This window comes from Harpia harpyja, chromosome 5 (genome assembly GCF_026419915.1).
Source record: "Harpia harpyja isolate bHarHar1 chromosome 5, bHarHar1 primary haplotype, whole genome shotgun sequence".
In the NCBI taxonomy this organism is placed as follows: Eukaryota; Metazoa; Chordata; class Aves; order Accipitriformes; family Accipitridae; genus Harpia; species Harpia harpyja.
In genome coordinates, this window is record NC_068944.1 from 2,562,222 (window position 1) to 2,587,991 (window position 25,770).

General features: G+C 39.7%; 1 protein-coding gene across 4 annotated transcripts; it reads left to right on the forward strand.

The window, feature by feature from the left end:
* Positions 1-25,525, forward strand: VSTM2A (V-set and transmembrane domain containing 2A). Of its 4 annotated transcripts, none has more exons than XM_052788239.1 (5): positions 1-536; positions 2,805-2,971; positions 3,850-3,900; positions 7,250-7,586; positions 20,734-21,491. In XM_052788239.1, the coding sequence occupies exons 1-5, from the start codon at positions 458-460 to the stop codon at positions 20,829-20,831; spliced, it is 732 nt and encodes a 243-aa protein (XP_052644199.1). In that variant the 5' UTR covers positions 1-457; the 3' UTR covers positions 20,832-21,491. The 4 variants fall into 4 exon arrangements, with proteins under 4 accessions (XP_052644199.1, XP_052644198.1, XP_052644196.1 ...); XM_052788238.1 differs by lacking the exon at positions 20,734-21,491 and adding an exon at positions 24,131-24,262 and having other exon boundaries at positions 4-536; XM_052788236.1 differs by lacking the exon at positions 20,734-21,491 and adding an exon at positions 24,391-25,525 and having other exon boundaries at positions 5-536.
* Positions 25,526-25,770: the final 245 nt, after the last annotated feature.

Consider the following 25,770-nt stretch of genomic DNA (forward strand, 5'->3'; position numbering starts at 1 on the left):
TCCCCCACTCCCCTCTTCCCAAGCTGGATCAGTGTGTAGGGAGGGCAGTCATCACGCCATCCTGAGCAGCAAGAGCTGACGCTGGACGAAGCTGCCAGGTAGCTGAAAAAAGGCACAGAAGGCAGCTGATACCCACTTTTCAACGTGTTGGGTGGTTGGTTTTTTTTTTTTTTTCAGTCTGAATCTGGACTTCAAGCAACACAGCGCCTGAGACAGCTCATCTGAACCACACTGTATTGCAATACTCGCTCTTCCCAAAGAAAAAGACTCCACTGAGTAGCAGAATGCTGCCAGTGTCGCAGCTAGGGCTACAATACAGAGCCTTTTTGTAACATTTTAAAATCTCTTTCTGTTCATATATTTACAGATACATACCTACACTCACATATCAATTCTTCCTTTTTTGAGGGCACCTTTGGCTTTTGTTACCCTGATGTGACTTCTTCTTCGTCTTGGAATGATGGGGATCTTTCTAGCTTATGTTGGATTCATTTTCTTTTCAGTTATGTATATTCAACAAGGACTTTCTACCCAAGGTAAGATCACTTATTGTCAAATGTGTGTATGTGTTTTTCTATGCTAAAACAGACTGAAAACAGTACTGGGGGGCGGGGGGGGGGGGGGGGGGACGGACACGGACGACGGACGAGGAAGAAGAGAAAAAAAGAAGGAAAACAACCACAATGGATGGGAGACGAGGACACCAAGCATCACGTTTACATTTAGCTTAAAAATTGTCTGTAAATAGGAAGAGAAGTAAGAAGTTTCCCCGAAGTGGGAATAAAACAGGCTTTCTTTACTTGATTGCAAAGAGGGAAATGACAGGCACCTTGCAGAAGAGTAAAGGGGTGTTTGTGAATGGACATACATGTGTTTGGGTTGTCCATGTTTATATCTATGCATGTATGCATACAATAAACACCTACCCGTGCACGCATAACTATCGCATTCAGACCAAGTAGCGGATGGCTAAATCTACTGCCTCCCTTAAAATATTGCAGTCTCCTTTTGCGCTGCGTCCCCTTTCCTCTCCTATTACCCTGCAATCCTCCGAGTCAGACCTTCATTTCGATTCTGTGACTACGTGTATTTCTGCTCCCCCCCCCCCCCAAAAAAAAAAGGAGAGAAGAAGACAAAATCGACTTCTTTGAAGACCTCCCCACCACCACCACCCCCCCCCGTCGCCTTCCTCCCTCCCCGCCGAAAGGCGCGCCTTGCATTTCAAGCAGCCCGGCCGCTGCGGGAACCGCTTGGTCGGGACCTCGGGGCTGCGGCGAGGCGGTCAGCACCACGGACAGATCCCGCTGCCCACCCCGCTTGTCCCCCCCCCGCCCGCCGTTCCCTGCCGGCAGGCTCCCCCCGCCGTCTTTGCGAGCCCGCAGCGGGCTGCTCTCGGCGGTGCGATGGAGGAGGAGGAGGCTGGCAGCCTTCCTCCCCCCACCCCCCCGATCCGCGTTCGCCGCACCGCTCGCACGCACTGACCTGGAGGGGAGGGAAGGAACAAACAAATCAAAGAAACCGAAACAAACTTGCAAGCCCGGGATACACAAAATGCACGGTCCTTTTGTCATTTTAACTCGGTGACTAGCAATCGCTAGCTTGGGGGGGGGGGGGGGGGGCGCAGAAAATGGGACACCGTCAAATATAAAGCTAGGAGCTTCGCTAAGTATCTGTTGCCAAGCACAAATGTGAGGGGGGGAAGAAGTAGCACTGGTTGAGCGTATTGCTAAATTATCCCACCTATTCCAGGTTAGCTAGGCACACTGGATAAAGAGAGAGAGAGAGAGGGGAGGAGACAACGAGCAGTATTTCCTTCGCATCATAATATGCTCTAGTCAATCTGTAACAACGCATAACAGAAAGCAACATTGCAGGTTCTTTCCACATTTTGCCCTTCTTGAAACACAGGCTTTATTTATTACACTGTTCGGCTGTAGTCCCCCTCACCTGACTATCATGTTTCATTAGGTTGCACAATTTTAAAGTGAGCTATAGGAAAGAATGAGGAGGAAGTAAAGACTGAGACTTGAAGAAATACTGGTGCCCTGGACTGTGTCGGTCAGGATTAGTTTTTAAACCTAGCAGTGGTACCCTGAAATGGGCAGATCCTGTCTGGTAAAGGACTGGGACACAAAGGTGAAGGTTACTTCTAGAAAGTGTCTGCCAGGACTGAGAAACAGAAGATGTATTGCTTCTCAGTCTGTTTATGCAAGCAGAGGTTCTCAGAAGGGGTAACCAACTCAGGAAAAGCCTTGGAAATGGGCATTTTGATGAGTGGTCATAACCCACACCTCAGAAGAGTGCCAGTTCCAACAGCCGCTCCAACCGGCTGTGGAAGGTTTAACAATTTACACATCTCCAGCTCAGCCCTACGAAATACAATAAATCAGTTTGATTTTTTTTTTCCTCTTCCAAATTGGTCTTGCACAAAATCCCTCAGCGAGTCTGGTGAAATACTGCATTCTGCCCAAGGGGATTTGGACCTAATTACATGAAACTTTACTAGTCCCTGGGAGCAAGCAGGGGGGTCTATAGCATTTCCCATGAGCAAAGCTTAGAGCGCAAAGAAGGTGGACTTGTGCATAAGAGAGGAAAGGCATACCCAGGTGTGAGAGAAACCGGGGGAGGTAACGTGTGGGGAAACTGGAAAATCAGAAAAGAGGGGGAATCAGAAAAGAAAACAGAGATATTAACTAAAAAGGATAAAAAGAGAGAGACAGAAGAAAAAAGGTAACACAAAAAGCAGAGAATAAACAATGAGTAGGTAACAGGAGATCCCAACACATTATGCATTTGTTTTGCAGCAAAATTCACTGAGTTTCCCAGAAATGTCACGGCCACTGAAGGGCAGAATGTGGAGATGTCTTGTGCTTTCCAAAGTGGCTCCGCTTCGGTGTACCTCGAAATCCAGTGGTGGTTTCTGCGGGCGGCTGAGGACCAAGAGGCCGGAGCTGAGGTGACAGGCACTCAGGTAATGATCCTCTGCCATGGGATCCCCAAACCACGCAGGAATGCCACAGGAGAAGGAGCGGAGAGGAAGGGAGGGAAGCGGGGGGGAAGGGGAGGGGAGAGGGAGGGAGCTGAGGGACGTTCTGGATCTCCCCAGGGATTTAATTTTGACCATGAAATAACAGCACAGGAACCTTCAGAGAAAAATGCCCACCTCAAGGGATGATGCCCTTGGTGCCTGTCACTCTCAGGATGCACCTAGGGACGTTCACAAACCCACACAGACTTCCAAAGTCTAATTTTTAATTTTTTTTCCCCTCTCTCTCATTTTCCCTTTGGAAAGCAGCTGTTCAGAGACTGCTCCTTGTGGGAATTTTTTATTTCCCAAACGGCAAGATCCTCCACGTGCCCTCCAATTTACAGCTGGTGCAGTCGAGTCGGCAGCCCTAACTCTGCATGCAGCTGCCGCAGGAGGGCACACACTTCGCGGGGCGGGGGGGAAGGCGAGCAGGGGGGAACCAACTCCCCAAAGAACCGGAAAAAAATAATCATACAACAGCTCAATTTCAGCCTTCCGAGCGGGACGGAGGGGTCCATGCCCACTCACGCTCCCTTCCAGGGACGCTCCTCCCTTCCTCCTTTGCCGCCACCTCCGCGCCGCTCTCGGGGTTCAGCCGCCCCGAAAAGCCCCCCACGCGAGTCGGTGGGTGGCGGGTCCGTCGGGCGATGCCCCCCCGCCGCTCTTCCATGGAGGGGAGTTGGGCGGGGGGGTGGGGGGTGGACGGGACGGCGGCTCTCCCCGGCGCGGCCCGCAGGTGGCAGACGCGGCGCGCCGCTCCACGGACTTCCACGGAGGGGAGCGGGGGCCGGCGACCCACGGCGGCGTTCCTTTCCCTGCAGGTGGAGCTCCTGCCCGAGCGGGACCTGGATAACGACGGCACGAAGATCAGCGTAAGTCCCGCGGCTAGGGCGCGGAAAGCCCCCGGAGCGCGCACACACACCCCCCCCGGCATCCCTCCCCGCGAGGTGAAGCGGGGCAGGCTCCTTCCTCGCCCTGCCCGAGGAAGAGGGTGGTGGTGCCGGGAGAGCCCTGCCCTGCGCAGCCTGCGGCCCTGGGGAGCTCCCGGGCGGGCACGAAGGCACGGGCAGGCGAGGCGCAGGCGGTAGACGTGCGGCGGATTCCCGTTTCCAGCCCCTGAGAGCGGACAGCCTGCACCCATCCTTGTACCTCTCGTTTTCATCGGCCCTGGGCAGCTGCCGAGTCTGCCTTAGCGCTCCAAAGCTGGTTTTAAGGCTGAAATTTGGCCCTGAAGCCCCACTTCCCTTCAGTGGGGCGTGCGACTATTTAAATGGGTGCTTTCCCGGGTTCGTTCGTATCTGCTGGCAGAAAAAAAGCTCAGAAAGTCTTTGGAGGAGCCCCTCCTGTTCGGAGTAATCTCCGCTCCTGGCCACTGAGACTCTTTTCTTAGGAAAGTGGGGTTCTGAAACCAGAGTTACCAATCTGCCATTTGGAGATTAAACCAGAATGTTGCCTCGAGAAAATTATGAGCGACCTTGCTCCAGCCTCTGTCCAGGGGAAGGAGGCCTTCCTTGGCAGACCCATATCCCGAGTCAGGCACAGCCACAGCCCCTGACCTCAGGAAAAAGTTCAGACCCTCCTCCTTCAGCATCCCGAGAAATGTATGGTGGTGGGATCGTGGTGTCGTGCTCACTGCAGTGGAAAGACAGAGATACTTAGCAGATACTGCAGCATGAGCATTCCTTATGAGCCCAAAGGGGTTTTTCCTTCCTCAGACACAATCCCTTCAGAAGTGCCTTTTAGCTGCGGCCAAGGCTGTAAGTACCAGCAAAGCTTAAAACACCAACAGATAGAGGTGACTTATTTCTGCTAAATGCTTTACTCTGCTGCCCTTTGATGCCTACAAATAACTAACCAAGTAATTACATCAGGTCAAAGTGCAGCTAGCCATAGCTATAAATTATATATAGCGCTATATATCACAGTTATAAATGGGAATTCAGATACGTTATATTCAAAATGATACATATTCTAGCCATATTTAGACTTCCCATTATACCTCTCACCATATTCTATAAACAATTTGTGTCATGGACCGTATCTTCAGTTACATTTGTAGGCTATCTTGCAAATGAGGCCTACATGTGGTCTTTGGATACTATTCCACTAGACATAGTGCTAGCAGCCAATTTATTCCTTATCAATACTGGCTTATTCAAAGTCCCCATAGTAATCCATAAGATCTGTGACACAGTATAGGCTGTAAAGCTTGTCCCATCTTTCACGTTAAAAATCTCTTTCTCTCATTATGTATGATAATAATTCACGAAGTAGTATTTATACAGTGTTTTTATAAGCTTGCATAAAACAGTTTATACTTGCAATAAAAAAAGTCAACATTAGGTTGACAGTCTAAATATACTTGTTACAAATGTAGCCTTCCTTTTTTTCTTGAAGGCACACAAAGAGTCTCCATTAGTACTACTGGGAAGTATCTTCATGAAGAGGACAGCAAACTTTTAAGTGCATTTAGTAAATTCTTTACAGAAATGGTAAAATATACTAAATGTATTTTTAAACTGTGCTGAAATACACCACTTCTATTGGTTTTAAATCGTAATCAGGCATGTATCGAAAACACGCATACATGCTGACTGCAACAATTTCTAAATTTCAAATGCAAAACCCCAAACAAATTCTGTTTTTCATTAGTGCTATGCAACACTTAACTTTGCAGATATTGCATGGGACCAAGTGAAGGCAGAATATGACCTACAGATCCTCTTTCCATTCATGTGAAACTTCTTTAATCCCTTTGCTGAATATGAGCTGTTCAGTAGAGATATATTATTATTGAATATGGTTTAAATAACTATCCACCACTTTCTGGGTAATTAATATTGCATACGTTATGCCTGAAAGTATGCAATCCATACTTTCAACTCAGTTTGCCAAGTATAAATTCAGAGCTGGATACAACACAACAGGCCGTAAAGTCCATCCAGTACCTTAAAGCAATAATGTATTCACAAGTATTGCTCTTCCATTTATCAAGCAGGCAGAATAGGTGCTTTGCCAACACTGGTGACCACAGCATGTCAAGCTAACAGAAGCAGTCGGTTGTACAATCACCAGTAACACGTGCCTAGTTTCACCCTAACAGTTCTCCATTTTTGTGATCTACCATATATTCATCACCCTGATGTTTCCTCCTTGTGTGTCATTGATATGACACAAAGCAACATTTGCATCCATGTTTATGTAATGGTGGATGTAAACCACGTTCAGAAGTTCTTCAAAGCTGAAGTTTTCTGTCCCACTGCATCCCTTTTAACTGGCTTCCTGTGGGGCAACAGATATTAATCCAGATAGAGAGTAATAGCCAATTAATTAAATATAAATTCTCTAAAGTGATGAACATACAGAAAGGAATCTGTGTTACCTTCCCTAATGCATCTTAATACCTATCACACATTTCTGGATGCATAATTTACTCATGTGTGTTTTAATTATGTGACACAAAAATATGTTGTTACCCTCGGATATTAAACACAATTAAAAATAAACCAGGAGTCTTACTTTAGCTGACAACTTTTAAAATGATCTTGAATATGTGCTACTTGAATATGTGCTGCTGGCATTATATATGACTTCTAATAAGTACACATGTATATAAATGAGACAAAAGGAACTACCTGACACAAGATATCTTGTTATGGTTAATAAACAAAAAATAACAAAGGTTTGGACATGCTTGAAGGAGACAAATTGAATGTCAAATATGCAGTTTCAACGTAGTGAAGATTACAAGCTAATCTAATAAATTGTTACTAAAGAAGTTTAAATATTGGCAGACATCTCCAACAAAATTGTTAATGCACTAGTTCAAAAGCTGAATTATTCAATAAAGCCAACTAACTGGAAAGGTTTAACCAACGAAGCGCACAGATATTAGGTTTATGTATAAAGCTCATTAAGAATGTTCGTGATCTTAAGCAATTAATTGGAATGAGCACGGTAGTTTGGGTTGTTTGTCTGAGGCCAATTAGCATTTCAGAGCAAACCGTCTAAACAGTTTTGGAAAGAAGATGTCAGACATCCTCATAGATACAAATAATCATACTCATCCTTGATGCAACTTCCCTGCAGTAAGCACAATCACACCACTGATTAATTGGCACTTGACTTCTCTGGACGGGCTCTACCTCAGTAGAGTCTTTCCAGAGAAAGAACAATACCTGACTGCATGTTTGTTTGTTTGTTTTCCTGGCAAATTTGCAGACAGTGAAAGTACAAGGGAATGACATCTCCCACAAGCTGCAGATTTCAAAAGTGAGGAAAAAGGATGAAGGCTTGTATGAGTGCAGGGTGACCGATGCCAACTATGGAGACCTTCAGGAATACAAGGCCCAGGCATTTCTCAAAGTCAACGCTAACAGCCACTCTCGGCGAATGCAAGCCTTTGAGGCATCTCCAATGTGGTTGCAAGACATGAAACCTCGCAAAAACATCTCAGCAGCTGTTCCAAGTAGCATCCATAACTCTGCCAATCAGCGTGTGCGTGCCACCTCCAGCCCTGAAGCAGCAGCCAAAATCCCCAAACAAAGTCCACAATCAGGTATGGTAAAGCATTTTGAGCTTTCATTTGATTGCTTACCAGCATGTAAAAGGAGGCTAACTCCACAAGGTAACCAGGAATTGTGACTAGGAAGAGTGTGGTGCTCATTTATTCCTCTTCCTTTCTGGTTCTATTCCTCCTGCTATCTCCTTACTTCCTAAAAGCTGAAGATTAAGTTTTGGGGCAGAAGAAGCAAAAAGCCTTAAATTCTTATACGTGGATTTTATCTCTACTGGTTTTATCCACCTAAGGTTAGCTCTGTAACTGAAGCTTAGCTTTCCCTGTAGTGTGTGTGGAGAAAGAGGGGCATGTCAGTGAATGACTCATCTCATTTTAAGATGGCTGTGCATGATAAATTAAATAAAACACCCAGCCAGAAGTGTTTCTTCCTAAGTTAATTTACACGAGTCACCTAACTTTTATGTTGCTAACATTTGGTGACATTAATCTACTTTTAGGGTCAATCCTATTTTCATAAGGAACTTGACTTCTAAATCTAAGCAGACCTTAGGTACACCAGATTGTTTCTCTGTTGTGTAGGCTTTAGAAAGACCATGCGTTTGTCATCTTCAGCTGCTTGACCATTGGCTTTGAATCAAGTGTTAAAATGGCAATGCCTCAATTTTCTGTCATGTAGAAATTACCATAGTACATATTTTGTTTGGGAGATTTTGTACAGCACTGTATAAATAACCTATAAGCAATATAAGTCTGCGTTTTCTACATTGATACAGTAAAATTCACAGTTATGCAAAGGTACATGAATATACAGGAGGTGCAGCTGTTGGCCACTGTATGATGGTAATAGAGATGGATAGGATAAAAAATTGAGACATGTTGTAAATGATTAGAAGTCCTCTGGAAAAACTGTTTAAGTTTAAGGGTTTCTGGGTTACTTCTGTTTACACTGAGGGCCCAATGTAAGGCAGGAGATCACAACCTAGCTTAAAACATATAATGGAAGCTAACCTAGTTTGTTCTGATGCATCATTTTTCTGCTAGCAAATGCCATGTCATCAAAACCAAAACTGGGAATACAACAAATTTCACAGCACACCTATTGTGAAATCACTTTCAACTTACAGGCATAGTATTAGAAAAACATTTTGATAAGGAAAATACATTTCATTACAGACTAGAACAATATGATTATTCATATGAAAATTCTTATTGCTATTAGAAAAGATGATGCACATACTACCACCATTTTACCTCTGCATACATTTTTTTTAATTTATTTAAAAGTTACATTCAGTTCTCTTTCCCTAAAATGGAGCCACTTTCATTTTTTAGCTCTTCCAAAAAATGCTTAAGCTGTTAGAAGAAAAGAAATATTTCAATTGATTTTAAATCATCGTTCTACCATGGCTTTCCTTTCAGCGAAATCTATATACCACTTATTTTCCACTGGACTCATACATTTCAAAGTAGCAGACCTGTCCATAAAGTGAAAACTCTGGTTTCTGCTCAGTTCTGTGTTAAATTAATTAAAATTGTCACAAGTTTATGAAACACGTAGCTACAGACTACGCTGCATTGCGGCCAAAGTGTGCACACAACAGCTAATCCACTAAATCACTTTGGATATATAATTGAATCTATAATATCGTTTATGTCTTTAGTCCAAACAATGTCTTGCCTGATTACTGGACATTTGTTTTTTGAGTGCTAGTAGGTTATTACATGGAAAAGTCCCTGTAAAAAAAAACCCCATAGAAAAACTTGGTCTCTAATTTTTTCGTTGAGCAAAGGTTACTGCAGATGAAGTATAGACAATCCCAATCATAAATAATTCAAAAATTAAACAGATTAAAATATAATTTAGTTTATTAATTCATTTGTTTTATGATGAAGCACAGATTAATGCTGTATTCATCAGAGGTGAAACTCATCTACTGAAGAAACAAAGAGTGTACCAAGAATCCGTATTAGGCTTAATTTCAATTTAACGGTCAGTTGCTACACAGTAATTACTGATGATATTTTTGATGAACATCAGTTTAACTCTTGAGAACCAAGATTTACTTTCCTTTACTTGAGAAAATCTGGGCCTGATTTTCCAGCTATGGTGTGATTTGGATTTTCACTCCATTTTACACTCACTCTACACCAACAGAAATGCCCACGGGAGCACAAGGCAGTGGGGGGTTTAGCTCTATGTAACTGAGGAGCAACTTCAGCTGAGAAAGGAGAGACATCAGTTGTGAGACCTCAGAAAGGCAGAAGGGAGATGTCATTGACACTAATAGTCTTTCTTTTTATGATACCGAATCAACACCATCTCCTTACACTGTCAAATGAGAAACTCTTCCCTTCTTCAGATTCATGCTAATTATATATGCATGCACAAGACTGCTGTGTGATTATGTTACACGTAAGCAATGTGTCCATCCAGCCTCGAACACAGAAACATGGTTGAATACAAATTTATCATTATCAACCATGTTTGTATTTGAAAGACATAGGGCGTGTTTGTTCATGTTGAGTAATACACTGACTTCACCAACACTGTTTGAAGAGAGAAGTACTATTAACTATAGGTAATTGTATCAAATATTCCCCAGTATTAGAGAGCCAGTGCGTGGTTATCGGCAAGCAATAAATTTTACTGCCATGCTCACAGACTATTAAGAAATACTTTTACAGCAGAGGGAAATAAGACACTGCAAAATTATTGGAAAATCTGTATTCAGCTATTTCTGAAGAACTCGGCTACTAATATAAGAAATATTGATTTTGATTATATGAATATTTTGTCCCCAAAATTTATTTCTGCAAGGTGGATAGCACTCTACTTAACTCCTTCTATCCTGAAGCACACTGCAGAATTTCGTTTATTTCTCAACAACAGATATTTAATAGGTAGCTCTAGAAAAGCATTTTACCATCACTGCCATTTTAAAATATCAGCATTTCCTAACTGAACAGGTATTTCTGCCATTCTCCTCTTTTACTCAAAAGTAAGAGTATCTGTGATAACTATGAGGGAGCTATATAGCCAGGGCTGACAAATTAAAGTGATATGAAGTCCATTCAGCATTTTGCGCTGCTCTGAAAAATGCTATGTGAGTGTAAAAAAGATATTTGTTATTGTTAGCATAATGGAGATTCAATATAGAAAGAAAGAGCTAAAGAGAAGACCTCCCACAGAGTCTTCAGAAAATATACTGAGAAGCACTAAACATCTACCTCAAAGTCAAAAAAGTCAGGAAAGCAAAAGTCAAAGCTAACGCAGCTTGACCCTTTCTTTTCATATTCATGGGCTGCAGCAAATGAAGTAAGCCATCACAGCTTAACAGGAATCTGAGTAATTTGACAGGCTAATCTGCATATATCCAGAAAATGTCCTATGTGGGTGGAGTGACAGACATTTTTTTTCTGCATAATTCATAACAACGTATCTTAGTCCAAAGGTAGAAGTACAGAGTGATCATATAGCCTTGTAACTCTAAGCAATGTTGCAATTAACTGAGGTCCAAGAGCTGCAATGAATTCAGGTAAAAGGAAGCTAAGTAATCTACAGGCTGCACCAAATCTCACTGTTTCATGGATATAAATCTAGACAAACTCTGCTACCTGCATTCAAGTCACTCAGCATTTATAGTAACACAAAGGGCTGCACAATTTGATGTGCTGAGAATGTGTACATCCCCCAAACTCTTCCTGTTCTGCCAATGCTCTGTCAAAGCACTCAAAGCCATTAGTTGCTTTTCAGACTCAAGAAGATCAGGCTCAGAGAACTCAAGAGGGAATAGCTACAAATGAAGAAGTGACGTTAGGTCCATTTTCTGACTGCTTACATACAGACTCTGCACATTTCTAGCAACTTTTTGTTCTTTCCTGAAGTTACACATTCAACTATTAACCTAACTACATGCCAAAACTGTTCCTGTGATTATGGCAGAGTTGCAGTGAGTGCCTTGAAAAGGAGCACAAAGACGACAGTGGTCCTTATCTAAGACAGAATGACCTCGATCCTTGGCATCATAAATCGCACTGAGAAGCTGATCCTCAGGTGTGAACGCAAGAGGATGAAAACATATTTCTTCAGTCTGTTGATACTGACAAATTGATGACATTCCTTCCAGCCTCCATTTTTTTCTACAGAATCCAGGAATCTTTTATTATCAACCTATTGTAAGCACAAATTTTATGCCCAATTTGGAATCTTCTGTGGTATAAACCAACTTCTATGTTGGTTTTTTTACTTTTATGTTACATCTCCTCTTAATGTAAAGGGACAAAAAGTCTGCTCTAGCCTCCACCAAGGCGACAGCCAACATTACTGCTTTCTTCACTAAAAGGAAAACTTTGGCTTTTGCGGCTGCTGTTTTATAAACTGTGAGTACCCGGAAGGCTGGGAGGTACCAACCGTTACTGTAATTGTTGCACAGCAAAAAGTCAAATATCTGTTTCCTTAGGACTACATTAAAGCAAAAGCCTAGTGAGAGCTTTGTTCTTCTTTATCTGAACCTTATTCATCTGTTCTTGGAAATTCTTGCAAGAAGATGATGCAAGCACTATCCCATTTTACACCTGTATACACTACAATCTCTGTTTTTACTTGAAAATTACACTTTGGTTCTCTCTTCCTGAAATGAAGTCACTCCACTTTTTTTAGCTTCTCTGAAGTAATGGAATAAATTTTAACCATGTTAATTGATGTAGCCCTATTAGCCAGTTAGCTGTTGACCTTGAAACTGTAAGCATCTTCTGAGAAGTGCTAATCTGCTCCAAATAACTTCACTGACAAAGCAAGGTCTTAACAGCAGCTAAACCCCTTTTTTTTAGGCCAGGATTTCCCATGCAGAGTGAACTAACTACTGCCTTATGATTCTTTCAAAAACCCCACATCTTAATTTCTTATATGTGCGTAATGACTGATAGAACCAAATGCACACAAGTATTTAAACTGCTGTTCCTAGTGCTTAGTCCAACTCAACCCAGTAATAAACAGTTTTCTGTAGGCCTGAAGTTCTAACTCCTGTCACAAGCAAAATCGTATCTACTTTTTGTAACCATCCCTCACTGTCATTGCCAGTCGCTGATACTACACCACTATCACCTTTTTATTCATTTCTATTCCTCTTGCAAAAACACAAGTTGAGGAACTAAGAAGAGAAAGCACTCGCCAACCAATATATATTCATTTTTGTTCTTCTACAGGTTTTAGCTGTTGTTCAATCCCACATGCCCATGCCAGACTGAGTACTGCATATGCTTAGTTTCAAACACATCCTCTCTGAAATCAGAGATATTATTTTCATCCTTAGTCATGCCCATGGTTAAGCACTAATACTGCATCATAGAAGAAAATCATGGTCTTCTCAGATTTGTTGAGATAATCATGGATTCTGTCCTTAAACATATGATATCTCCACTGTAACTCACACTCCTGTAAAAGTTTAAGAAACTCATTTTGCCCTTTCTCCATCTACATTGTTGTTTATGTACACACATGTATACTGAGATCTTTCCTATTCTTTTAGTAACCTTACCAGTGTATTTCACTGTCCATCTGCCATTGCTACCTTTGCCTTTAATCACATCTATTCCTTTCTTTTAGCTATTTAAAAAATGAACCTTTCAGACTCACCTTACCTTTAGAACAAAACTGATATATGAAGATCTGGTAGGGGACCCCACAGGAGTTCCACAAGTAGCAGAATCACAGTCATTCTGTTCTACATGCCTGAGAACTTTTTTCGGTAACTAACCACTGGAAAGACTGCAGATGGGCCACACAGTAAAGAAAGAGAAGAAAATAAAGGAAGAAAAGAAAAACTGAGGGGGGGGAAAGCTGTTTATGAGTTGTCAGCTCACTCAAATTGCTTTTCATTGCTACACAATCAGGCAGCTTGCACTGGGTCATCAGAGATTTCAGCATATGTGACAGGGCCTGCTCTTGAAATAACTGATGGGATTTCCTTGCTTCAGAACACAACCCATTTGTTACTTGACACCTATACAGCAAAGCAGAGGATGTTTTTGCTTGTTTCAGACGAGAAGCAGGTGCCCTACTTCATTATGAAAATCCTTTGCATTACTTGAAATTAAAAAGAAATGGGTAGAATTATCCACTGGTTGGAATGGATACAACTCTGCTGAAGCCAAAAGAATTGCATTCATTTACAACAGAAAAAAATTTGGCTCAAGCAGGAGGATGAAGATGAATTCTCTTCTAATCATAAAGTGAGAGTGAATTATAAGGAGAATCTAAACTTTACCCAGCCTGTACCACCTAAAGAAGTTTAGGACATTGAAGCTGTCTGGGAGCAGAATGAAGGGAAGGAAAATACCTGAAAACTGCTATTTTCAGCTCATTCAGATTCAAGGGGAGGGGGCATTCTTGGTGGTGGGTTTCATTGCTTCAGCTTTTTTGTGCATTTTTTCTTTAACTTTGATCAACTTTTTTCTAGTGCTTATCTTTGAAACCTCAGGCTGGACTTGATAGAAAGTTCAACACTTAGTATTATTCTCTGGACAGGGATTTTCCAGTGGATTAAATAATTCATGAGCTTCAAAGATATTCCAGACACATAACCTTCTTTACAGCTACAGTAATAATCAATTAATCCTGCTTTGCTGATGATAAAGCCGGATGTCATTTGAAGAGCAGCTGATGATCTTTCCGTCAGCCTTGTGAAGAGAAGACTCTGCCCCAAACCCTTTCATTTCACCTTATCATAAGGAAGTTACCATCATACTTTTTGGCAGTGCAACTTGCTATCTTGTCTGTGTGTGGGTGTTCCAGTCTGATCCACCCCACCAAAGTTTGTTCCCCCATCTACTGACAAATGCTACTGTCTTGGAACAAAGCTGCCTAATGTGCTGAGGAGAATAAAAATGTGAAAGTTAACTGCCACAGCCAGCATTCCCAGTGCTTCATACATGCGATCTGTGTGTTCACCAACAGTAACAAAAATACAGATAGCAAATCTGGATGCTACTTCTGCTGCCAGTCCTATTTCTACTGCTGTTATTCCCTCAGCTGCTGTTGTTGCCTGTGACACTGATGAAGGCTTTTGGCCACCAAATCACAGCCATAGGGCTATAATAACTACAAAAGTGACTTCTACATCACTACAGAAGACGTGTATCCATCTCCAGTTCATTCTGTGCAACTGAAAAAAGAGCTAAAAGGGCAAGATGTTTTGTCAAGGAGCAATAATAAATCAATTATGAAGCCAAGAACTAGCAGTAGGTCTCACAGAGAGCTGGATATTCAGATGATGCAAAGCCCTTTAGTAGAATAATACCGTTTGAGAATATGGCTACACAGCATTGTGCCTGTCTGAAGCTCTGCCAAAATAACAGGTAGATTACCTATTTTTTACTCTGTTGAATTATTCACATGCATACAATATGTGCTGATCAGTGACCATCTTTTGCCTGAAGAGTCTTTGAATAACAATGAATGACATTTCATGATTATGATTGATCCCACATCTCAGAACTGTAATGAGAAAGGTAAAAAAAATCTGAAATAAAAGTAGAAAAAATCAACAATAGAGAATGTGAAGGAGATAGAATTAATATAGGATTCGGCACAAATACTTCAATCTTCAGTCTCACAATCCACCATTTTCAAACTAGTGCACTGTGGTTGTAGGGGTCATAATGTTGTATTTTTTTTATTTGTATCACAGTAATAGCAAGGGTGAAGGCTTTGACTTGTGAACTCTGATTTAGCTCTCGCAGTTTAAAATGTTGCCACTCAAAGTCTCTGTCTTGCCCCAATCAGAAGTTATTGCCCTAAAACATCAGGTTGTTAAATTGAGATGAAGATGATGAGATGGCATGGGGTTTGCTTGTACCACTCCTGCTATTGGGGGTTTAATTTCCATAAGAGGGGGAGGTAGAGGGATGGAGGTACTATCATCTTAAACTGCTTCAGCTAAAACCATTAAGAGCTCGTGAGTCATAGCCCTTAGACAGAGGTATGTTCTGTTAGTCAGAGGCATTGTTCTAATCTCTATAACAACTGCATTACCCACCAGGCAAACAAAGGATCAGAAGAAACGTCCCTGCCTCAAAACACTTACCATCTAAGAATCAGACAGAAGAAAACAGACTCATCCATTCGGATGGGTACAGATAAATGGGGGCTTAGCTGAGTTCCATGAAAATAGTTCTTATATAAATGATATAAATAGAAGCAGATCAGGTTGACTGCATGTCAAACATAAGCCTAAGCAGTGTCAGGTGTGAAAAGCGAGAAAAGGGATTGAATCTCTCATGCTGAAATATTTACAAAGAATGATAATTCTCCTTCTGTCTACGTTATAATAACCCTCTTTGTATGTTTTTCTTGGTATGATGGTGCTGTTGAAGATGATAGAGTAATATTAAGTATCGTCCCACTTAAGATTTTTTTTCTGATAGATGAAAGGATGAACAGGATGCAAAAAGCACAGGACGAAAAAGATTAGTTCAATTCTGTTTTTCTCCAGATAAAACTCCTGTTGTGACTTTATGGTATCTTTCAGCAATGGGTCTGTTAACAGTTCAATTACAATGTGGCATATATCAAATATACACACATTTATATATAATACAAAAATGCTGAGCAATTTGTGCTGGAGACATGCTTAGTTACAACAGAGGAAGCCGGTTATTAACAAAAGAGTCAATTCAAGAAGAATTTTTGTTAACAGCTTAAGTTTCTGCCTTTATTCAGGATGCAACATAACTATATGCAAGTAAACAGATGAGGATGGGTTACCACCGGACAGTCACAAAAACCTGCATTTGCTTTGGAACCAGCCATTTCATAAATAGATAAATAGAAATGCACTGATTTATATATTTTTCTGTCCCACACTAAAAAAAAGTCTAAGCAATTTTATATCCATGGTTTTCAGGGATAGGATGAGAGAGAAAGGTGCCCAGTGCTGATAAGAGCAGTCTTAAAGCATGCTGCCAGTTGTTCTCAAACAATACCAATTAACAAATTTAGGGCCTGCATTTGCTTGAGCTTGCCTCCCTCCCCCTTAGCTTTTAACTGTTGCAATGGGCACTAGATATTAGACTGCTTCTCACACTAGTTTTATTTAAATAGCTAACGCTGGTGTTTCACAGACTATTTGCAAACACCTCTTTTAGCAACCCTTTTCCCAAAAAATACTCTCTCACTGAAACAGAAACAGCTGAAGTCAATGTATTACTTATACGTGTGAAGAGAGAGTTCAACGTAAAGAAAAAAACCACCAAACCCACAAACAAAAAAACTTTAAAACTTTGCAGGCTCAAACACCAACTAAAGGGAGGAAGAGAATTAGGGTATCTGCTACAAATGCCTGATGCCTGAACATTTGTGACTGAGAACCCCAGGCAGACAGAATGTCATTCTCCTAAGAAAAGAAAGTCAGTCTGGGAAGTTTGAGTATCAAGACAAAAAAGCTTCCACAATATAATAAATAGATAGTGATGGAAGCAGTCATAGTTGTACAGCCACTAAACAATTCAGGGACATCAAGAACTCACTATATCCTTGGCTGAATACATGAAATTTGAGGTAGCTGAGCACAAAAAAAGTTTTAAGCTGCTAGAAGGAGGAATATGCTTCTGGGTATGTCTCAAGCTGAAAGCTGTGTGCCTTAGGTTCAAAATCATTTTGACTCTGACATGCTCTACCCCTCATATCACTTGCAGAAACAATACATCTACACTTCATTTCACTGAATGGGTATCTAACCTACTGCTACTTTACTACTCTGAGCTTGTTTGTGAGAATATCACATGAAAATGCTAGGGAAATTAAAATTTTAGAAGCTGAATTTTTGATGGGATCGTCTGTCCAGATAGCTAGACTCACTTTCAGACCAAAACAGCCTAAATAAGTTTCCAAGAAGCATAAGCAGTTGAACAAAACTTAGGATCACTGCTACAGAAATGAATGACAGTCATGAAGCCAATGCAAAACTGTATCAGGATTTCCTAATCATGCTAGTATGTAAAATATTATTTAGTCCTGAACTACTTATTAACACAATTTAAACAAAGCTACATATGAAAACAGAAGGAAATGCACTGATGAGAATGGAAGCTGTGAATTACAGGATAAAGGACATGAGAGCGCAAAAATTACACTAGAGGTGGACTAAGGCAACTACGCTATCCAGTTCATCGTCCTGAAAAACTGTGTTCAAACTCAACAGTGTTTTTTGGCTATTTTCATAAGAACAGTATGAAAATCTATAAATGTTCATGCGCTTCCCATTTCAGTTATATGTTTAGTGATCTCACCCCTCCCTCCTGCCTGTTCAAGGTAAAAGGATGAAAAGGTCAGATCATTTTGATGATTTCATTTTCATCTTTGAGAATGATAGTAGAGATCATTTTAGCTTCTTCATAGCACATGATGGCCCAATTAGGAAGCCTGGTTCTAGTCAAGGGGTTAAAGAAGGAGTCGTGAATAAGAACACTGTTTGAAGAATTAAAAAGAAAACTGACTCTCAGATACATTGCAAAGGAAGAACAAGATTTAAATGTTTCCCTAGGTATGGGTTGATGTAAGGGCTGATGCAGAAAGTGGCCTGAATGTAAAATCCCATGTTTGTTCACACCAGCGTACCCATAATTCTACTTCTGTCCATCTTGGCATTGTGAAATTGCAGGAGTCATTGAAAGTCCCGCTCTTCTTTCTTCCTTCGTACTGCTATCTCTTGTCCTTTTATAGATTTACTATGGCTTGTTCTGGACCACTGCCAGAAGCCAAGTATCATTTTACTACATGCTACCTACATTTGAAGTCTCCTCAGGTTTTTCCTCTCCGAAGTATTTCCATCTCAAGTTTGCATTAGAATGTGGCTTTAGGTGTAGCTGGCAGCAAGTCAGAGGCTGTGACTTGCTTTAGCCCAGAAAGAGCTCCAGGAGTTATTGTGGCTCAAAGCTCTGGCAGAATTCTCTCCTCTACTCAGGGTTGGAAAGTTGTCACTTCTTTTGTCCTGTGACAGGACCGAATACCTCTGTTTGCCTGGGCACCTTACCTAGTGAAAGCTAGGGAGTAATCATCCATCTAAGATCCCATCCCTCTTCCTCCTCTGCTCTTTTGGGTGTCACTGGCAGAAAACGAACACACAGCAGATGAACAGAGCTATGCGCTGGATGCAAAGTCTAAGCAGACTTCAGGGAAATTCAATACATAGCCTATTCTAAATTTCTATCAATTTGGAAGCAATAGTTTTCTTCCAAAACGCAAAAAAAAAAAAAATCAGAAATTCAGAACTTTTTTTCTGGCGTGTAAGATGAATTCATCTGCCCTGTGTGGTATGTTTGCCCAAGACAGTGATGAGCAATTCACGCTATTTTAGCCTGACTACTGTACAGCCAATAGGGAAAGATGGACTGGAAGCATAAGCAGAAGTATCTACACGAGGAGGCTTGAATATGATACTTACTGCTTGTCTTTTGTCATTCAGTTCCCCCAAATCAAACACAGGTGATTGAACCTTAAAACACATTAGAAGTAATTCCCCTGAGGAGGGAAAGGGGGACCTTACATCTGTGGCAGGAAAATTTTCTTCCTGAGTGCAGGTATATTCCAGCAGTATAGGACAGGTATAGGTAACTGTGATTTTGGCAATTCAGAGGAATAAAAACAACAGCAATTGGTAAGCCAGAGAGGAAGAATCTATTTATTTAAAACCTGTGTGAGACATATTCAAATAAAACTTGGAATAAAATCAACCACACTTGGTTTCACCTATCTTTATGGATGTAAAACTGCAAACGTCTTCCAATAAATCTTATGGTTCATTAATATCCCCAGTAAAATTAAGGCAGGTATTTAATGAAATTTTACTTACTTTACATGGAAATAATGCAAAATTATGATTTCATGTGATTTCAGCTAGGGCTGACAAGAAGCCTATTTCAAATCTAACACTATAAAGCAAAGCTGAGTATTGCAAAAGAGCAAACCAGGCACTTAAATGGAAATATCAGCACAAATACCTGAAAAATGAAACTTCCAAGGTTTCAACACCTCTGTGATTTCAGAAACCAGTAGTACAACAAAATTAACTCATATTCAGCACAAGCTGAATACATATCCCCCATAAATATGCAGGGATATTTTGGCATCATGTCATACATACAGAGAATCTAGGATGGACTTTGGGGTGACTGGCTGTATTTCTCCTATACTGGTCAGCACAAACCCAGGACTCAGGCATTAATGTTCCCTTATGATCAGTGGCTTACTAATTAAAGGAAACTCAAGGATACCCTCACTTAACTTACATGTTTAGTAAAATATTAAAGCAGTGCTGTTGAATTGACAGATTCGTTCTGTTATTTATATGACGATATAGTACTCGTTAGAAGCATAACTGTAAGAATCCAGTTTTCAGAGGCTCTGACGGGCATTGAGACTCAGAGCGCAGGAGGCTATTACATCCCAGAGACCTCCCAAACCTTAGGAAGCACAAGGAATGCCAAACTTGCTAAACTTCAGCTCCTGCAGATGCAAACTGCTTGAGACCCAAGGTGGTTAACCATGTAAGGGACTCTTACAAATAGGGGATGCTAAAACTGTAGGCCCTGAGGTAGCTGCCTAGTTTACAAATCAATGTTTTGTCCAGTTGCGAAAAATAAGTGGGCAAAATTATGAAACCAGCATTTGCTTTTCTCTGCTTGCGTCCCAAAATCCCATGTGTTTTTACACAAATCTTGTCTGATCAGTATCTTAGTGAAAGCTAGGGATTATAGTCATTTAGGCATGCAATGAGTAACTAAGTTTTTGATCAGTTAGGGTTTACTAATAACTTCTGCTGGCTTTATTTTATACTTAGATGCTCTAAAATTAATCTCATTAACAGAACAAAGTTGATGTTTAGCTCTTTGGTCCATACACTATGAGCCATAAAATATGATTCAGCATTTGTGACAAAGATTATTTTATTATTTTAAACACTAAGATCACAATTATTTACCACTTTTTTTTTTCTGTTTTCCTAGCATTTAAGTAAAACACATATTTGAATAAATCACAGTTTCAAAGTTTCAAAGATGGCATGAACTACTGTTTCATGCTATTGCACAGAAACTTATCTCACGATCACATTCCTTTGGCAATACAGCATTTGTTTACAGGAGAAGGCTAACTATTTCATGGATGTTTGCTCTTTTGGATGTATGTCAGTGGCAGGAAACAAAAGACAACACATGGGCATTTACATCTCACAGGAAGAATTTAACTGGATCCCAGTGGGTAATAGGTCAAAACGTGAGAATCCCTGACCCACACATCAAGTAGAGTTTAACTAATAATGTAGAAATAATATATGCATACATACTACTGCTCTTCTTCCAGGTTACTGTCTTTGAGGGTAACATAATTGTAGTCCAGCTTTGCCCAGTGTTCTTGACCTGCAGTAAAATTTATTTTAGCTCTCATTATGTTAATTAGAAAATAATGTTAGAAATTACAGGGAAATGAGTAATCGATATAGCAAATCCACAGCCAGATCGACAGGTTTTTGTGTATATTGCCATGCTCACAGTTCCAGTAATACTGTTTAAGTCCTGGTCAGAACTGTACACCAAAAACACATCTGCATGAAAACTCTGAATTTGGATACTCTGTATTTTCGAGATATTTGGATTTGGATTCTGATCTGTACTTTGCCTCTGACTCAAGTCTAAAAACAGTGAAACTAAATCTCTGATTTAAACACCCTATGACTTTTAGATTTGTATTCAAAATGGAAATTTCTGATTATTTCTGGTTGCTTATCCTTTATCAAGTTGGAAACCAAAATAATAAAGTATGAGCAAATATGACAGAATAGAAAAAGGAAAAAATCTAAAAAGGCTGCTTTTGGTTTTGCTATGTTATTATTCTACATTTGCAGATTTCACCCTTCCAAAGTCTAAAGAAATACTTGGGTTCATGAGAGAACAAATACAGTTCTTTTACACATCTCCAGAAAAAAAAAAAAAAAAAAAAAAGAAACCTGAGTATATTTAAACTCCAATTCTATTTCATAAAGAATCACTGAAAAGCTGAGAGTGCACCTAATAGTCATATATGTCACTATATATTGCAAGTCAATTTTATCGGGGGTGATATATTACTGAAAATGTTTCAGTTTGGGTTAGACAGTATTTTGGAAACTATTAAGCCAGTAAACAGTAAATTAGGATATACTAATCAGTTCCCGAAACCACGCAGATGACACTGTTTATGACAGTGATTTCCAACAATCCTAACAGCCCCTTTCTTTACCTAGAAGCTGAAATTATTTTAGTTGTATTTCCCCTAAATTTTTCTCATGTGTTCAGTATTGCTTCAGCTTGTACTTACTGCATGTACTCTAACCTAAATCCCTTGCAAGATAAAGAAAAACAAACTTGTTTTTTTACAGAACACCACACATGTAGAACATTTGATATGAATTGGAGGGAGGTCATGATTTACACAGAGACTGAACATTACGAATAGAAAGGTTATCATGTGTGTGCAATATGTGACCCCTAATTTGGGGATCTACAGATTGTCACATTGAAAAAAAGCAAAACAAAACAAAAATCAAAGAATGCTTTGCCTGCAAATATTATGGTGCTGCTTTTCCCACTGTGAAACAGTTTAAGTCAAACCTCTTTTGTATCATACTATTTCTCTTCCACACATTACAGCTTTCGAATTCTCAAATTAAAATGCCATTAATTGTTAAAAGTCCCTTTTAAAAAATATTCGTGAGACTCTTCAGAGTATTCATCCCTATTTGCATTGTACATATTTTGTGCAGAGGAAATGTATCTCCAAAGACCTCTTCAGAATTGTCTTGAGCAGTGTATTTCTCTAGTTCAATCCAAAAAATATTTAAATGGAATAAATGAGTGAAAATAGTTCAATACATCATGAAATAATCTAACACTAACAAAGGTTCTAACTCAGTTCTGCTAACCTAGTTAGGGAAAGAAAAGCCTTTATAAACATCTGTCAAATGACAAATTTTACACCTCACATAAAAAATGAGAACATAGCGATGCTGCAATAAAACCAAAACCAGAAACTGAACTCGACCCTTGGGTGCAAGCTTGTAAATACTACCTGTATGAGAACAACCCACAGAAAGAAGTTACAGCAATTTGCCTCTGTGTTTGCTTGCTCCTAATACAGAACAAGTGTTTTGAGAAGCCCAGCAAACTACTGCAGTGTAGTACAGGTAGGCTGGCTTTATCAGATGGGCAAGACAAAAGTAGGCTTCCCACTCCTGTCTACATTCAGTAGGAACTAGACTCAGAGTTCCCTTGGACTTCTTTGAAAATCTTAGGTAAGGTCTTTGAGACATGTTTCCATTTAAAAGTTAATATTCATTTAGAAATTCAGTTCACACATGGATAATTGAAATATCACTGTTACTTAGAAGCTCTTGTGTATGCGACAGAGGACTAAGAGTCTTTTATGGCAACTACTGTGTATGCAATGTCTCACACCACGTATTTACAAAAGGAAGCAGTGTTCAGAGATCTGGGACTTAGTTTAATCCCTGTTTTTGAAGGGAAAAATTTACTAAAGACAGGAACAGAAATACTTCTTGCTACACTTATAAACATAGGTAGCAGATACAGAGAAATGTTTTACTGATAAATGTCTGAAAACTTTAAAAAAATGAGCATTTGCCTTGAGTTCTTGATTTCATTGTGTATATTCTTGATGAGAAGATAAATGTGCTTTTGGGGGCTGCAGTGGAATCCAGCATTCAGTTTAATATTACATTTTTTTATTAAAAAAGCTTATACATGATTAATAGATTTCTTAAAAATAACCAGTTATTAAAAGTCCAGCATTAAGATGGACTGCTTATAACACCAATTACTTTGTTACAGAATTGATGCCTGTAACCATCAATAACATTCATACTTCTCAAGTATACAACAGCTATAAAATCTATTAATCATGCATTAACCTGTTATAATTGGAACTTTTATTTATAGTGTAACCAAAATTCATTTATGGTTTTCACCTCAAGTAATATGTTTCAAATTCTGAATGTAATTCTTTATAATATAGGGAGTTATCAGGCCCTGAGACTTGGTACGTAAGACGTCTAAATACTTATGTCCTTGGTGTGTGAACATTTCCATTTAATTAGTACAGTTTTTATTCTGATAACAGACTTAAAATATAAAGTCATGTTTTCAGAAATAATGATATTTACCATTGTTTTCATAGCTTTTTACAAAGAAAAAAAAAAAGCCTGGGATAATATAATTTCTCAAAAATAAATACTCCAAACCTTTTAGCATTCTGTTCCCCCCTTGTATAGCACAGCCATTTGCCAGTATCTCCTCGGTTTTACAAGAAAACACTCTTTAGCCGCTAGATGACTTTTTTGTTAGCAGGCAATGACATGATGCTGGAAATGATTTTGTAAAGAACACTCTGATATGGAAGGTGTTTGGGTTTGTTCCTCTTGGTATATGGTTTCACTGGATAACGTTGTTTAAAAAGACAGACAAGAAACAAAAGCAAAGCAAAACAAAAAAACCTCCCTGGGACTGAAATACTTTGTATGTGTTGTTATTTGCAGTGCATGCCAAGACATTCATGGGCACCAGAGCCAACCTGGCGAGCTAATTAAATATATAAATGTATGTGTTTAAAACAGCCTTATAAGGAGCATTGGAAATCTGCAAGATGAGCGAATATCTTATAACTTCTTCCGCAGGTGCGAGGATAGCTACAAGCCATGGACTTTCTGTCCTGCTTCTTGTTTGTGGCTTTGTGAAGGGTGCTTTGCTTTAATCTAAAAGTGCTGACTTTTTCCAATATCACTTTCTCTTCTTAAAGCAAAGAGCAAATCGCCTGTAAAATCCACGGAGCGGACAGCAAAGTTGACCCTAACCTCCAACCACCACTCTGCACCCAATGTACTCTAAATCTCTACACAAGGAGCACCTTCTTCAGGAAGTACAAACAAAAATACTAAATAAATAAAATAAATAAATAAATATTATAAAAAGAAGAGGATACCACATGTTTTCTTGATATATCTTATTTTCTTTGGCGTATCACTGATCTTTTATTTGAAGAGAACTGGTGTGATGTAATCAAACGTTTTGTAACAGCAAGACCTAGTTTCCTTTTCTTTCGGCAAGGAGAAGCCTCATCCTTGACTTCTCAGGGGTTGGCCTGCGAGTCATCAGTATTACAGAATTAACCATGGATGACATTTGGTTTCCTACGCTGAAAGAACCGTTCCAGCCTGGAAGCAAACAGAGGCCAAATAATGAAACAAAATATAGTGATTTCACATCGACCCCAATAAAACACACCACAAACTTTATTAAAAAGTTTGTGGGTTTTTGGTTTTGGGGGTTTTTTTTTGCATGAGGAATAGGGAGGAGAAAAGAAATTCTACAAAGCAACTAAGCAGACTAAAGGACATTGTTTCTGGAAAACAAATGAGGATACTTTTCTTTTGAGTTGTTTGGGTTTTTTTTTATTATTATTATTCTTCCCCTGTGGGTTTTTTTTCCTGTCTTTTTTTGTTTGTTTCTTGTTCAATGGTGGCAATTACTGACTTAGGCCAACCCCTGATGATTGCGTGGAGGTTTATATATATATATACATCTCTTTTTTTTTTTGTGTGCGTTCTATATTTCAGTGTTTTCTCTAATTTTGCAACTCCTGTATATGCAAAACTAACTTAAATTCTGTAAATTGCTTACAGTCTGTGTGATATAACTTCAGAGTAGACATACTTTGGTCCTCATGCAAGCCAGTTTTTAATATTATCTATATGTCGTGCCATCAATAGAAATCTTTATTTCCTTTTTTGAGAAAACATCACTTTTTAGTTTGTAATTCAGTACTGTGTGGATTTTGTAATACATACCTTCACTTCCACTGGTTTGACCCCTTTCAGCCCTCTGTTTACTCTGTAAATGCACATTAAAATTTGTTATGGTCTCTAGACGATGAATTATTTTAGTTTTGTGTATGTTGTGTTGGAGTTCAGATGCTGAAAGCTCTTTTAATTTGTGATGTTTATAGAGGATGAAGTGATTTGAATACTAGAGACTGTAAAATGCAGGTTTGCAGTCAAGTACTGCATGTAAAGGAAGGTTAGAAGGGGAAAATAGACAAATAAAACAGAACTTGGCTTAAAGGATATTCTTTTGGAAAAGAGTTTTAGGAAAGTGAATTTATTACACTGATAAACTATAT